Genomic DNA, 15059 nt, shown 5'->3' with positions numbered 1-15059 from the left:
ACTAAACTATGGAAATGTATAACATAATTCATATAGCAATACGGTCTCACTGCACAGCAGGCCAGCAATTAGCCGAGTCATTGCGCAATCCATGGCGAGGCTCAACTGGCTGGTGACTCACCGCAAGTCTCTTCTCAGTATTTGAACAGAAAATGTGAAAATTCAGCGATTTTGAATAAAAATAATCTAAAACTGGTGAAGTTAAATGGAAAATAACGTTATAGTATAATCACTGGATACATATAACAATTTAATTAATTTTTTTTCTTTTTACATTTTTTTTCTTTCCATGATGGCACGTGAGGCCCCGCCTCACCTGCCTCCCCTGACTGCACGTCACTGCTGATAACGGTAGTTCAGCCGGGATATGCTTATTTCAATATTAGATTTACAGCCCCGAAAAATTGTCATTGTTTTCATTTCAATGCCCCGCCCTCCACCGTTTGACCAATTAGAAAGTCAGTGAGTGTTGCCAGTTACGCACCGCCCTCTTCGTCTAGCTACTGCCACTGGTAAAGTTACTAAACATGTCAGACCTTAGTAAATCTAAAAGGCGTCGTCACGATTCTCAATTTATTCATGACAAAACGAGGATTTGTATCGGGATGCCTTTGAAAGATAGAGACAATTGAAGGCGGGGAAGATTTTTTTCATCTGATGCCAAACTTGCTAATTTCCTCCTTGATAGGTAAGTAAGGCATTTATGTTTTCTTATTACTTGTATCTGGCAACCTCAGTCACGGAGAGTGGGAGGGGACTACATCATTTTGACAGTGATTGCAGTACCATTTCTGGCCACATTACTACATCTGGCACCTTTAATCTGGATTAAATGTATTTTAGCTCTACAGGGGAAGCTATCCCGCAGAATTGTAGCAAGCTACACTACAAGTTACACAGAAAAAGTAGCTTGCTACATCAACACTACATATATAAATACATACTTAACCTCAATGTAAAACTTACCTCCAAACAAATAGGCAGAGAATAAATCCTCGGTTTGATTTACTATAATAAACACAAACTAGAACCATGCCCTCTGTCTGGCTTTTTAACATTTCTTTTAACTTGCAAAGTTGTGGTACCATGTACTAAATGAGGGACAAAACACTGGAAACAAATTAATGTAATGAGAGTTTAACAAAAATAATAATATCATTTAATAAACACCAAAAGATATACCCTCTATTGGAATGGGGATTTTTCATGCACATAAATGATTACTGTTTCAACAAAAACCACAGTGGCAAAATGACAATAACCAGGTCGAACGAAAAGTGCAAAACCTTTTTCTCACAAAAAAGGCATTAACAAACTCCATCTTTACATGATCAGAAGACATTAAAAATTAACATATTTTTATTATGTAACTTTTATACCAGTTATAACTAAGCAGCGTTGGATAATCGGCATAGCTGGGTTTCAATCACGTGACCTAGAGGCACGTTTCTGGGTTTCAGGCGATGGTTTAGAGTTCCATTAGGCTACTGTTTATTTACCTGAATCAGATTTGGGCGTATTTTGAAAGGTTTAGAGGCAAATATATAAGTGATTATAAAAAAAAATATTTAAAATGGGATGGAGTGGAAAAATGTTTTTTTTATAAGATTAAAACCATTCATCATCACCAAGACATTAAAGCTTGCTACGACCTCACTTCCTTTGACCCTCACGGTATTTAGAGAAGAAAAGACTGGAGGCACATCCTATCTTTATATCTGAGGGGTCCACCAATTAAACATTAATCAGTGAAAGACAAAGTTGGATTTATTGGTGCATCGCTAAGTGCTGTACTTGATTGACATAACGAGTGCCGTGCTGCTGTGATCGTGACGCTAGTGAGAAAAAGGAGATGTTTGTTTTCAGTTGATTTCCTGCTATAAATATTAGTCTAATCTAGAATTCATGTCTGAAGTTGTTTTTATGATGTGAAGTTCATATTTTGTCTCATTAATTAGCTATAGATGTCCCTGTTGTTCAGCAATGTTTGCTAGCCATATCAAGGTTCATTATATGCTGTTGAGCCTACGAGAGATGTATTCATGTAATTTATTAGTACTATTAAAGGCCTACTGAAATGAGATTTTCTTATTTAAACGGGGATAGCAGATCCATTCTATGTGTCATACTTGATCATTTCGCGATATTGCCATATTTTTGCTGAAAGGATTTAGTAGAGAACATCGACGATAAAGTTCGCAACTTTTGGTCGCTGATTAAAAAAGCCTTGCCTGTACCGGAAGTAGCGTGACGTCACAGGTTGTAGAGCTCCTCACATCTGCACATTGTTTTCAATCATGGGCGCCAGCAGCGTGAGCGATTCGGACCGAGAAAGCGACGATTACCCCATTAATTTGAGCGAGGATGAAAGATTTGTGGATGAGGAAAGTGAAAGTGAAGGATTAGAGGGCAGTGGAAGCGATTCAGATGGGGAAGATGCTGTCAGAGGCGGGTGGGACCTGATATTCAGCTGGGAATGACTAAAACAGTAAATAAACACAAGACATATATATACTCTATTAGCCACAACACAACCAGGCTTATATTTAATATGCCACAAATGAATCCCGCATAACAAACACCTCCCCCTCCCGTCCATATAACCCGTCAATACAACTCAAACACCCGCACAACACACTCAATCCCACAGCCCAAAGTACCGTTCACTTCCGCAAAGTTCATACAGCACATATATTTCCCCAAAGTTACGTACGTGACATGCACATAGCGGCACGCACGGACGGGCAAGCGATCAAATGTTTGGAAGAAAGCTGCATACTCACGGTAGCGCGTCTGCTATCCAACTCAAAGTCCTCCTGGTTGTGTTGCTGCAGCCAGCCGCTAATACACCGATCCCACCTACAGCTTTCTTCTTTGCAGTCTCCATTGTCCGTTAAACAAATTGCAAAAGATTCACCAACACAGATGTCCAGAATACTGTGGAATTTTGCCGTGAAAACAGACGACTTAATAGATGGCCACAATGGTGTCCCAATACTTCCGCACAATTCGTGACGTCACGCGCAAACGTCATCATACCGAGACGTTTTCAGCAAGATATTTCCCAGGAAATTTAAAATTGCACTTCATAAGTTAACCCGGCTGTATTGGCATGTGTTGCAATGTTAAGATTTCATCATTGATATATAAACTATCAGTCTGTGTGGTCGGTAGTAGTGGGTTTCAGTAGGCCTTTAAGGATATTGTCTTGATGCTAACAAATAGCACCAAAGACGTTATAATTTGGTCATCCGTGTGGAATAAAGCACTTGGCTCTACTGCACAACAATGTAAGATTTTAGTTTCTGGTATGAAAATAAACAACAAAAATACGATGGATTGGACCAACAATCACAGTATTTATTACTAAGATTAACATGACGTTAGTTTATTCGCACAACCAGGTCTTTGTAATTATATTTAGGCATAGCAACCACAAAAGAACACAAACTAATGCGATATCATGCCCTTTTCTTACGTTTAGTTCTGCTATCAAACACTACAAATATAGTAGAGAATAAACTCAATTGTATCACAGAAAGTTTCTCAAACAAATCAAATGTTCAAATAAACATTCTACAAAGTGATCGTTGCAGACACAAGCATGGACCGATTGTATTCCATGAGATGATGAAAGTGATGTCTTTAAGAGCCATTTCTTTCTCTCTATTTGAACGAATGGAACACCAAAGAGCAGAACAGTATTACAGCATTTCCTGCTCAAACTCTCCACTCACTCTCATTTGTTTTAATGCTACACTCAAACTGCTTGACCATCAGGTGAATTAGGTTGCGAAGAAGAAAAACGGATGTGACGTCATATTCAACCCAGCTATTGACACTTTCCTCCCTGACTGCTTTGCTCACACAGCTGTGCACTGTCAAATTAGCCAGAACAAAACTGAGCGTTTATGAAATGTTAAAAAATTATGTCAATTAAATAAAAGTACCCGTAAATGGCTTATTGATGCACCCTGGAAGAAACATAGTTATTTAAAGGCCTACTGAAAGCCACTACTACCGACCACGCAGTCTGATAGTTTATATATCAATGATGAAATCTTAACATTGCAACACATGCCAATACGGCCTGGTTAACTTATAAAGTGCAATTTTAAAATTCCTGGGGAACTTCTAGTTGAAAACGTCTATGTATGATGACGTATGCGCGTGACGTCAATGGTTGAAACGGAAGTATTCGGACACATTGTATCACAATACAAACAGCTCTGTTTTCATCTCAAAATTCCACAGTATTCTGGACATCTGTGTTGGTGAATCTTTTGCAATTTGTTTAATGAACAATGGAGACTGCAAAGAAGAAAGCTGTAGGTGGGATCGGTGTATTAGCGGCTGGCTGCAGCCACACAACCAGGAGGACTTTGACTTGGATAGCAGATGCGCTATCCGACGCTAGCCGCCGACCGCATCGATGATCGGGTGAAGTCCTTCGTTGCGCCGTCGATCGCTGGAACGCAGGTGAGCACGGGTGTTGATGAGCAGATGAGGGCTGGCGTAGGTGGAGCGCTAATGTTTTTAGCATAGCTCTGACGAGGTCCGATAGCTAAGTTAGCTTCAATGGCGTCGTTAGCAACAGCATTGCTAGGCTTCGACAGGCAGCACAGCATTAACCGTGTGGTTACAGGTCCAGTGTTTGGTTCGGTGTCTCCTGATAGTAGTATTGTTGATCTTCTGTCTATCCTTCCAGTCAGGGGCTTATTTCTTTTGTTTCTATCTGCATTTAAGCACGATGCTATCACGTTAGCTCCGTAGCTAAAGTGCTTCACCGATGTATTGTCGTGGAGATAAAAGTCACTGTGAATGTCCATTTCGCGTTCTCGACTCTCATTTTCAAGAGGATATAGTATCCGAGGTGGTTTAAAATACAAATCCGTGATCCACAATAGAAAAAGGAGAAAGTGTGGAATCCAATGAGCCCTTTTACCTAAGTTACGGTCAGAGCGAAAAAAGATACGTCTTTTACCTAAGTTACGGTCAGAGCAAAAAAAGATACGTCCTACACTGCACTCTAGTCCTTCACTCTCATGTTCCTCATCCACAAATCTTTCATCCTCGCTCAAATTAATGGGGTAATCGTCGCTTTCTCGGTCCGAATCACTTTTTTTGATTGATTGAGACTTTTATTTGTAGGTTGCACAGTGAAGTACGTATTCCGTACAATTGACCACTAAATGGTAACACCCGAATAAGTTTTTCAACTTGTTTAAGTCGGGGTCCACTTAAATTGATTCATGATACAGATATATACTATCATATATACTATCATCATAATACAGTCATCACATAAGATAATCACATTGAATTATTTACATTATTTACAATCAGGGGTGTGGAGGGGTGGGGGGAGGATATGGACATCAAGTAGTGGACATAGAGAGAGAGAGAGAGGGATCAGAAGGCATAAGAAAAACAAAAAGTATCTGCATTTGATTGTTTACATTTGATTATAAGCAATCCGGGCAGGGTGTTAGTTTAGGGTTGTAGCTGCCTGGAGGTGAACTTTTATTGCGGTTTTGAAGGAGGATAGAGATGCCCTCGCTGCTGGTGTAAACAATGGGGAAATGTGAGGAGCCTTTCAACCTGCGACGTCACGCTACTTCCGGTACAGGCAAGGCTTTTTTTTATCAGCGACCAAAAGTTGCAAACTTTATCGTCGATGTTCTCTACTAAATCCTTTCAGCAAAAATATGGCAATATCGCGAAATGATCAAGTATGACACATAGGATGGATCTGCTATCCCCGTTTAAATAAAAAAATCTCATTTCAGTAGGCCTTTAAACAAGACCCTCCCATGTGGTTTCTGCCACTACTGCAAGCAATGTGTTTTCCTTAATTCCTTCCTTTATTCTTGTTAAATAGCGGGGCACTCAACGTTAATGGTGCATTACTTCCGTCTGCTGTATTGGAATTAGAGTTTCTGCTCTCTACCACGCGACAGCTCTGACCCAACTCTAACTTGTCTTGTATTTATCTATTTAGTAAAAAATATCTATCTCCAAGTTCAACCCGAGATACACATTAACCCTTCCAAACCATGTTGTAAGCATTTTCTACATCAAACAAATACTGCCAACACTGACTCTTTTTTAACCTGAGCTTTCCTTATATCCGCTTTCAAACTTGTTACAGGATCCATAGTTCCCCTTTCTCTCCTAAACCCACTTTGGTAGGCACATATAATCCTTTTACCCTCCCCCAAAATACACAAGCCTCGCAGTTATCATCCTCTCCATGATTTTCCCCAAGTGGAAGGTGAGAGCTACAGTACAGGTCTATAATTGCTTGGGTTAGTAAGATCTTTCCCTGGCTTTTGCTAACCAGGACAATGACCGCCTCTTTCCAACTTTGAGGCAAAGTTCCAACCTCCCATACTTATTTAGAGTATCCTAGAGCTGTCATGGCATCTTGAGGCCCCATGTGCTTAAGCATGCTGTAACACACCTTGTCCTTACCAGGAGATTATTGTGATGCTCGTAATATAACTCTTGTTATTTCATCTATTGTTAACGGAGCATCCATTATATTTCCTATAGGTCCTCTACTATCCAGACCACCTGGGTAAGCTGCTTTTATTTACTTCCGGCCACGTTTACCCCTTCCTGTTCATTTTGCTTCCTGGTTATTAAGCTCCCATTATTAACTGTATCCACTGGGCATCCGATGCACCGGTCACCCGGGGTGGTTCCCCACATCTGCGTTCCCTTCCAAGGTTTCTCATTACCCCTAATGGTTGAGTTTTTTCTTGCGCTGATGTGGTATCTGAGCAGAGGATGTCGTTGTGGCTTGTGCAGCCCTTTGAGACACTAGTGATTAAAGGCCTACTGAAATGAAATGTTCTTATTTAAACGGGGATAGCAGGTCCATTCTATGTGTCATACTTGATCATTTTGCGATATTGCCATATTTTTGCTGAAAGGATTTAGTAGAGAACATCGACGATAAAGTTCGCAACTTTTGGTCGCTGATAAAAAAAAGCCTTGCCTGTACCGGAAGTAGCGTGACGTCACAGGTTTTAAGGCTCCTCACATTTCCCCATTGTTTACACCAGCAGCGAGAGCGATTCGGACCGAGAAAGCGACGATTACCCCATTAATTTGAGCGAGGATGAAAGATTTGTGGATGAGGAACGTGAGAGTGAAGGACTAGAGTGCAGTGCAGGACGTATCTTTTTTCGCTCTGACCGTAACTTAGGTAAAAGGGCTCATTGGATTCCACACTTTCTCCTTTTTCTATTGTGGATCACGGATTTGTATTTTAAACCACCTCGGATACTATATCCTCTTGAAAATGAGAGTCGAGAACGCGAAATGGACATTCACAGTGAATTTTATCTCCACAACAATACATCGGTGAAGCTCTTTAGCTACGGAGCTAACGTGATAGCATCGTGCTTAAATGCAGATAGAAACAAAAGAAATAAACCCCTGACTGTCGAGAACGCGAAATGGACATTCACAGTGAATTTTATCTCCACAACAATACATCGGTGAAGCTCTTTAGCTACGGAGCTAACGTGATAGCATCGTGCTTAAATGCAGATAGAAACAAAAGAAATAAACCCCTGACTGGAAGGATAGACAGAAAATCAACAATACTATTAAACCATGGACATGTAACTACACGGTTAATGCTTTCCAGGCTGGCGAAGCTTAACAATGCTGTTGCTAACGACGCCATTGAAGCTAACTTAGCAACGGGACCTCACAGAGCTATGCTAAAAACATTAGCTATCCACCTACGCCAGCCCTCATCTGCTCAACACCCGTGCTCACCTGCGTTCCAGCGATCGACGGAGCGACGATCATATATGCGGTCGGAGGCCCGGAGACGGAGGAAGTCAAGGTGAGGTCGGCGGCTAGCGCGTCTTCTATCCATCTCAAAGTCCTCCTGGTTGTGTTGCTGTAGTCCGCCGCTAATACACCGATCCCCCCTACAACTTTCTTCTTTGCAGTCTTCATTGTTCATTAAATAAATTGCAAAAGATTCACCAACACAGACGTCCAGAATACTGTGGAATTTTGAGATGAAAACAGAGCTTTTTTGTATTGGATTCAATGGGGTACCAATACTTCCGTTCTCTCTGTGACGTCACGCGCATACGTCATCATATATAGACGTTTTCAACCGGAAGTTTAGCGGGAAATTTAAAATTGCACTTTATAAGTTAACCCGGCCGTATTGGCATGTGTTGCAATGTTAAGATTTCATCATTGATATATAAACTATCAGACTGCGTGGTTGGTAGTAGTGGGTTTCAGTAGGCCTTTAACAAAGGGGCCTAATGTGTAACATTTTAATAAGATGTGTGTAAAAGTCTCACTTTGGGTGTTGTGACATTGTGTTATTATTGCACTATTAATCACCTTCCCTCTGCTAGATGTCATTTACTACTTGTTATGCTGCACTGATAAAAGCGACACATTGCATTTTTTTCATGCTGAAAAGAGCACAAATAAAAATACCCTTCTCTTTTTTTGGAATTCATTCAAGGTCAGTACAATCTAATCTCCAAAACACTGCACACACACTCACTGGCCAAAAAATAGATAAACCGTACTGTACTAACGTTCACAAGCATTCATTTACCAATACAGTATGTTTTTTTTATAGTGGCGAGAGCTGTTTGTAATATTTAGCCGGCGTATACTATTAAGCTGCATAAAAAGGAACAACATTAGACACTTTCTATAGTATGATGCAGCGCAAACTAAAACCAAACGTAAGCATGATATGAGCATAATTACATTTTGTTGGGAAATAATTTATTGTACTGGCTGCCATTGGATTGTGCAGCTCTACCTCATGTTGTGTCCAGTGTATAATGTCCTGAGGAACGCTGTTTATTTATATTTTTTATCTCTGAATTACAGATGCGTTTATCTTTGAGAATCTCAGCAACAGCATGGAAAAGGTCCGCAGTGACTTGACCACGGAGACCAAGACGGAAGGTGGCGGAACGGCTGGGATCCAATCAACCAGAGGGACTGCTGCTTCTACAAATACCCGCAATCTGACCCTCAAAAACTTTGGTACAGAGATCAGGTTAGTTCAAATCAATTTCAAGTAATCCAGTCCTATGTCTTAGGACCATTCAATGTTCTTGTTTTTGTGTCCTTGCTGGACTGGCAAAGCAAGTTTTCTGTGACGAGGAGATTGTAGTGAAGAAATTATTCCACTGTTTCCCTTATATCAGGCACACAGTTGTGATCAATTCCTCTTCTGTGGTTAACAACACCAATCAGATAAAATGACAACAGTGTGTTTTTGTAAGTCAAATAATGACAGCTTGACATTAAAGGCCTACTGAAAGCCACTACTACCGACCACGCAGTCTGATAGTTTATATATCAATGATGAAATCTTAACATTGCAACACATGCCAATACGGCCGGGTTAACTTATAAAGTGCAATTTTACATTTCCCGCGAAACTTCCGGTTGAAAACGTCTATGTATGATGACGTTTGCGCGTGACGTCAATGGTTGAAACGGAAGTATTCGGACACATTGTATCCAATACAAACAGCTCTGTTTTCATCGCAAAATTCCACAGTATTCTGGACATCTGTGTTGGTGAATCTTTTGCAATTTGTTTAATGAACAATGGAGACTGCAAAGAAGAAAGCTGTAGGTGGGATCGGTGTATTAGCGGCTGGCTGCAGCAACACAACCAGGAGGACTTTGAGGATAGCAGACGCGCTATCCGACGCTAGCCGCCGACCGCATCAATGATCGGGTGAAGTCCTTCGTCGCGCCGTCGATCGCTGGAACGCAGGTGAGCACGGGTGTTGATGAGCAGATGAGGGCTGGCGTAGGTGGAGAGATAATGTTTTTATCATAGCTCTGACGAGGTCCCGTAGCTAAGTTAGCTTCAATGGCGTCGTTAGCAACAGCATTGCTAGGCTTCGACAGGCGGCACAGCATTAACCGTGTAGTTACAGGTCCAGTGTTTGGTTCTGTGTCTCCTGATAGTAGTATTGTTGATCTGCTGTCTATCCTTCCAGTCAGGGGCTTATTTCTTTTGTTTCTATCTGCATTTAAGCGCGATGCTGTCACATTAGCTCCGTAGCTAAAGTGCTTCACCGATGTATTGTCGTGGAGATAAAAGTCACTGTGAATGTCCATTTCGCGTTCTCGACTCTCATTTTCAAGAGGATATAGTATCCGAGGTGGTTTAAAATACAAATCCGTGATCCACAATAGAAAAAGGAGAAAGTGTGGAATCCAATGAGCCCTTGTACCTAAGTTACGGTCAGAGCGAAAAAAGATACGTCCTGCACTGCACGCTAGTCCTTCACTCTCACGTTCCTCATCCACGAATCTTTCATCCTCGCTCAAATTAATGGGGTAATCGTCGCTTTCTCGGTCCGAATCGCTCTCGCTGCTGGTGTAAACAATGGGGAAATGTGAGGAGCCTTTCAACCTGTGACGTCACGCTACTTCCGGTACAGGCTAGGCTTTTTTTATCAGCGACCAAAAGTTGCGAACTTTATCGTCGATGTTGTCTACTAAATCCTTTCAGCAAAAATATGGCAATATCGTGAAATGATCAAGTATGACACATAGAATGGATCTGCTATCCCCGTTTAAATAAAAAAAATTCATTTCAGTAGGCCTTTAACTGTCCAAAAATTAATGAAATCAATTGATAAATGCTACATTGCGTTGGATCACAATTTGGTTGTGTGACAGCGACACAAGGTAATGTGTATAAGGATGCAAACAATCAACTTGATTGTTGCACCTTTTATTAAATCAAATGACGTCACAGCGACTTCTTTGTCAAGAGAAAGCTGAGCCCACCTCTCTGCTAACTGGTATGTGTCATGGTAGGAACTCTATGTCCATGCTTCGACCGGGTAGGGTAGGCGACAGCAAACGCTAGTGTGTTTTACACCGGCAACAGCAGTGCAGAGGAGTGGGAGATGGTGGACGCTCAACCCATAAATTTCCCAGAACCGAAACCTCATGCAGAAACTCACAGGCGTACGTGGAGTCCCACTTACCTACCCAAGCTTTGCTCATACTGATTGTTTTCATGAAACTTGAAAAAATATGACGAGTCATGAAAATGTGTATCTCAGATTCCTTTGGATCAGCGTTTGATTTTGTACGCAACTCGTCAAGGCCCAGAAGGCCTCTGCTGCGAGACATGATGGGCTCTGGAAAGTTTGGCCGCAATGCGGAGACTCGCAGCGCAGAGAGCTCTCCTGTGGAGTTTAATGGCAAATCTTTGGAGTTGCAGCTTCGCCTCCAAAGCCAGCAAGAAGAGCTGTGTCGCGTGCAGCAGGAACAGACAAAACTCAAGGAGGAGCTGGCCAGTCAGAAGGTAAGATGGCTGAAGTTACGACCAGAGCTTCTTCTTCTTCTTCCTTCCTTGATGTGAATGATGAAACTTTGTTTCATTTATTATTATAACCACTCTGATGTTATTTGTGATCTTAAAGGCCTACTGAAAGCCACTACTACCAACCACGCAGTCTGATAGTTTATATATCAAAGATGAAATCTTAACATTGCAACACATGCCAATACGGCCGGGTAACTTATAAAGTGCAATTTTAAATTTCCCGCTAAACTTCCGGTTGAAAACGTCTATGTATGATGACGTTTGCGCGTGACGTCAATGGTTGAAACGGAGTATTCGGACACATTGTATCACCAATACAAACAGCTCTGTTTTTATCGCAAAATTCCACAGTATTCTGGACATCTGTGTTGGTGAATCTTTTGCAATTTGTTTAATGAACAATGGAGACTGCAAAGAAGAAAGCTGTAGGTGGGATCGGTGTATTAGCGGCTGGCTGCAGCAACACAACCAGGAGGACTTTGACTTGGATAGCAGACGCGCTATCCGACGCTAGCCGCCGACCGCATCGATGATCGGGTGAAGTCCTTCGTCGCGCCGTCGATCGCTGGAACGCAGGTGAGCACGGGTGTTGATGAGCAGATGAGGGCTGGCGTAGGTGGAGCGCTAATGTTTTTATCATAGCTCTGACGAGGTCCCGTAGCTAAGTTAGCTTCAATGGCGTCGTTAGCAACAGCATTGCTAGGCTTCGACAGGCGGCACAGCATTAACCGTTTAGTTACAGGTCCTGTGTTTGGTTCGGTGTCTCCTGATAGTAGTATTGTTGATCTGCTGTCTATCCTTCCAGTCAGGGGCTTATTTCTTTTGTTTCTATCTGCATTTAAAGTTCTACTGAAACCCACTACTACCGACCACGCAGTCTGATAGTTTGTATATCAATGATGAAATCTTAACATTGCAACACATGCCAATACGGCCGGGTTAACTTATAAAGTGCTTCGCCAAGCAGGAAAGCATTAACCGTGTAGTTACATGTCCATGGTTTAATAGTATTGTTGATCTTCTGTCTATCCTTCCAGTCAGGGGTTTATTTATTTTGTTTCTATCTGCATTTAAGCACGATGCTATCACGTTAGCTCCGTAGCTAAAGAGCTTCGCCGATGTATTGTCGTGGAGATAAAAGTCACTGTGAATGTCCATTTCGCGTTCTCGACTCTCATTTTCAAGAGGATATAGTATCTGAGGTGGTTTAAAATACAAATCCGTGATCCACAATAGAAAAAGGAGAGAGTGTGGAATCCAATGAGCCAGTTTGTACCTAAGTTACGGTCAGAGCGAAAAAAGATACGTCCTGCACTGCACTCTAGTCCTTCACTCTCACGTACCTCATCCACGAATCTTTCATCCTCGCTCAAATTAATGGGGTAATTGTCGCTTTCTCGGTCCGAATCGCTCTCGCTGCTGGTGTAAACAATGGGGAAATGTGAGGAGCCTTTCAACCTGTGACGTCACGCTACTTCCGGTACAGGCAAGGCTTTTTTTTATCAGCGACCAAAAGTTGAGAACTTTATCGTCGATGTTCTGTACTACATCCTTTCAGCAAAAATAAGGCAAATCACGAAATGATCAAGTATGACACTTAGAATGGATCTGTTATCCCCGTTTGAATAAAAAAAAATATTTTCAGTAGGCCTTTAAGAGCTCTATTCAGTACAAATGTCAGACATTGTCAACTGTGTGTGTCTCTTATTTGTGTGTGTTTATGTCTGTGTCTGAGTGTGTGTGTGTGTGTGTGTGTGTGTGTGTGTGTGTGTGTGTGTGTGTGTGTGTGTGTGTGTGTGTGTGTGTGTGTGTGTGTGTGTGTGTGTGTGTGTGTGTGTGTGTGTGTGTGTGTGTGTGTGTGTGTGTGTGTGTGTGTGTGTGTGTGTGTGTGTGTGTTTGTTTGTAAGTCAGAGAGTGACAGTTTGACATTAACTGTCAAAAAATAAATGGAATCAATTGATAGTTGCTACATTATATATTTATTTTCTAATAGTCACGGTAATGATCAGTCCAGATGCGTTAGTACTAGGATGTTAAAACACAGCCCTGGACGTGGACCCCGACTTAAACAAGTTGAAAAACTTATTCGGGTGTTACCATTAAGTGGTCAATTGTACGGAATATGTACTGAACTGTGCAATCTACTAATAAAAGTTTCAATCAATCAAAAGCCGATGTACACACGGTTTCCTACCTCTGTGGTCGCTCGCACTCACGAAACAAAAATGTGCATTTTGCTTTTTGATTTGGTAATACAGCTGTTTGTTTTTAAGGTTGTTGGCATGTTGGCGAACATCAGATGAGTTTTGATGCTAATTTAAAGATAAATGTGATGAATGGAGTAGAACATACAGACCCTTTATTTAATTAAATACAAAATACTGAAATTAAATGATTTGGTGCTTTTATAAAGAGCTAAAATTATGTACAAAGCAAACTATAACCTGCTACTCAAGAATGTACAAAAAAAAGAGGAAAACATAACCTCGGAGAAAAATCAAATTTAAAACATTTGTATGCACGTACAACACTTAAAACCTTCAGTATATGTAATTAAATTACAGAATGAATAGTCAAACAATGTACCAGTATGATCCAGTTGAAGAGAATGCTCAAACTACAAGTTTTACAAAGCACAAGGAAGAACAATTTTGATAAACATCTTGAACTTTGTTAAAAATAAGATTTGGTCTCATAATGTGAATCATAACTGACTATTAAGATAATTGTTGCATTTAGAATGAATTGATGTAAATTGTACTACAAGATACGAAAAGGAAGTGGACATAAGTGCAGTGTTAGTAATTGCTATGATTTGGGAAAGTCCAGCGTGTGCCCTGCCTTCCCTGCCCGAGTGCAGCTGGGATAGGCTCCAGCCCCCTTGCAACCCCAAGAGGGGCAAGCGGTAGAAAAATGGATGGATGGAAAAGGGTTAGCATTAAATAAGCCGGTGTTTTTCAACCACTGTGCCGAGATACAGTCTGGTGTGCCGTGGGAGATTATGTAATTTCACCTATTTGGATTAAAAATATTTTTTGCAAACCAGTAATTATAGTTTGCAAATGATGTGTTGTTGTTGAGTGTCGGTGCTGTCTAGAGCTCGGCAGAGTAACCGTGTAATACTCTTCCATATCAGTAGGTGGCAGTAGGTTGCTAATTGCTTTGTAGATGTCGGAAACGGCGGCAGGCAGCGTGCAGGTAAAAGGTGTCTAATGCTTAAACCAAAAATAAGCAAAAGGTGAGTGCCCCTAAGAAAAGGCATTGAAGCTTAGGGAAGGCTATGCAGAACGAAACTAAAACTGAACTGTCTACAAAGTAAACAAAAACAGAATGCTGGACGACAGCAAAGACTTACTGTGGAGCAAAGACAGCGTCCACAATGTACATCTGAACACGACATGACAATCAACAATGTCCCCACAAAGAAGGATAAAAACAACTGAAATGTTCTTGATTGCTAAAACAAAGTAGATGCGGGAAATATCGCTCAAAGGAAGACATGAAACTGCTACAGGAAAAGACCAAAAAAAGAGAAAAAGCCACCAAAATAGGAGCGCAGGACAAAAACTAAAACACTACACACAGGAAAACAGCAAAAAACTCAAAATAAGTCACGGCGTGATGTGACAAGTGGTGACAGTACACCTACTTTGAGACAAGAGCTATAATGCTTGGTTATGCTTTAAAG

At 41.2% G+C, this 15059-nt stretch overlaps 1 protein-coding gene across 1 annotated transcript in view; it reads left to right on the top strand.

Moving 5' to 3' along the window:
* The window catches only part of tbc1d2b (TBC1 domain family, member 2B), a 49385-nt gene that overhangs the window by 7907 nt on the left and 26419 nt on the right, over window positions 1-15059 (top strand). Inside the window, 4 exon segments of the mRNA XM_062061148.1 lie at window positions 8893-9064; window positions 10855-10903; window positions 10905-11007; window positions 11106-11350. Coding sequence (XP_061917132.1) covers window positions 8893-9064; window positions 10855-10903; window positions 10905-11007; window positions 11106-11350 — 569 coding nt within the window.

Source organism: Entelurus aequoreus, linkage group LG10 (assembly GCF_033978785.1).
Source record: "Entelurus aequoreus isolate RoL-2023_Sb linkage group LG10, RoL_Eaeq_v1.1, whole genome shotgun sequence".
In the NCBI taxonomy this organism is placed as follows: Eukaryota; Metazoa; Chordata; class Actinopteri; order Syngnathiformes; family Syngnathidae; genus Entelurus; species Entelurus aequoreus.
Note: the sequence above shows the minus strand (reverse complement) of the source record. Positions and strands in the feature narration are given on the sequence as shown.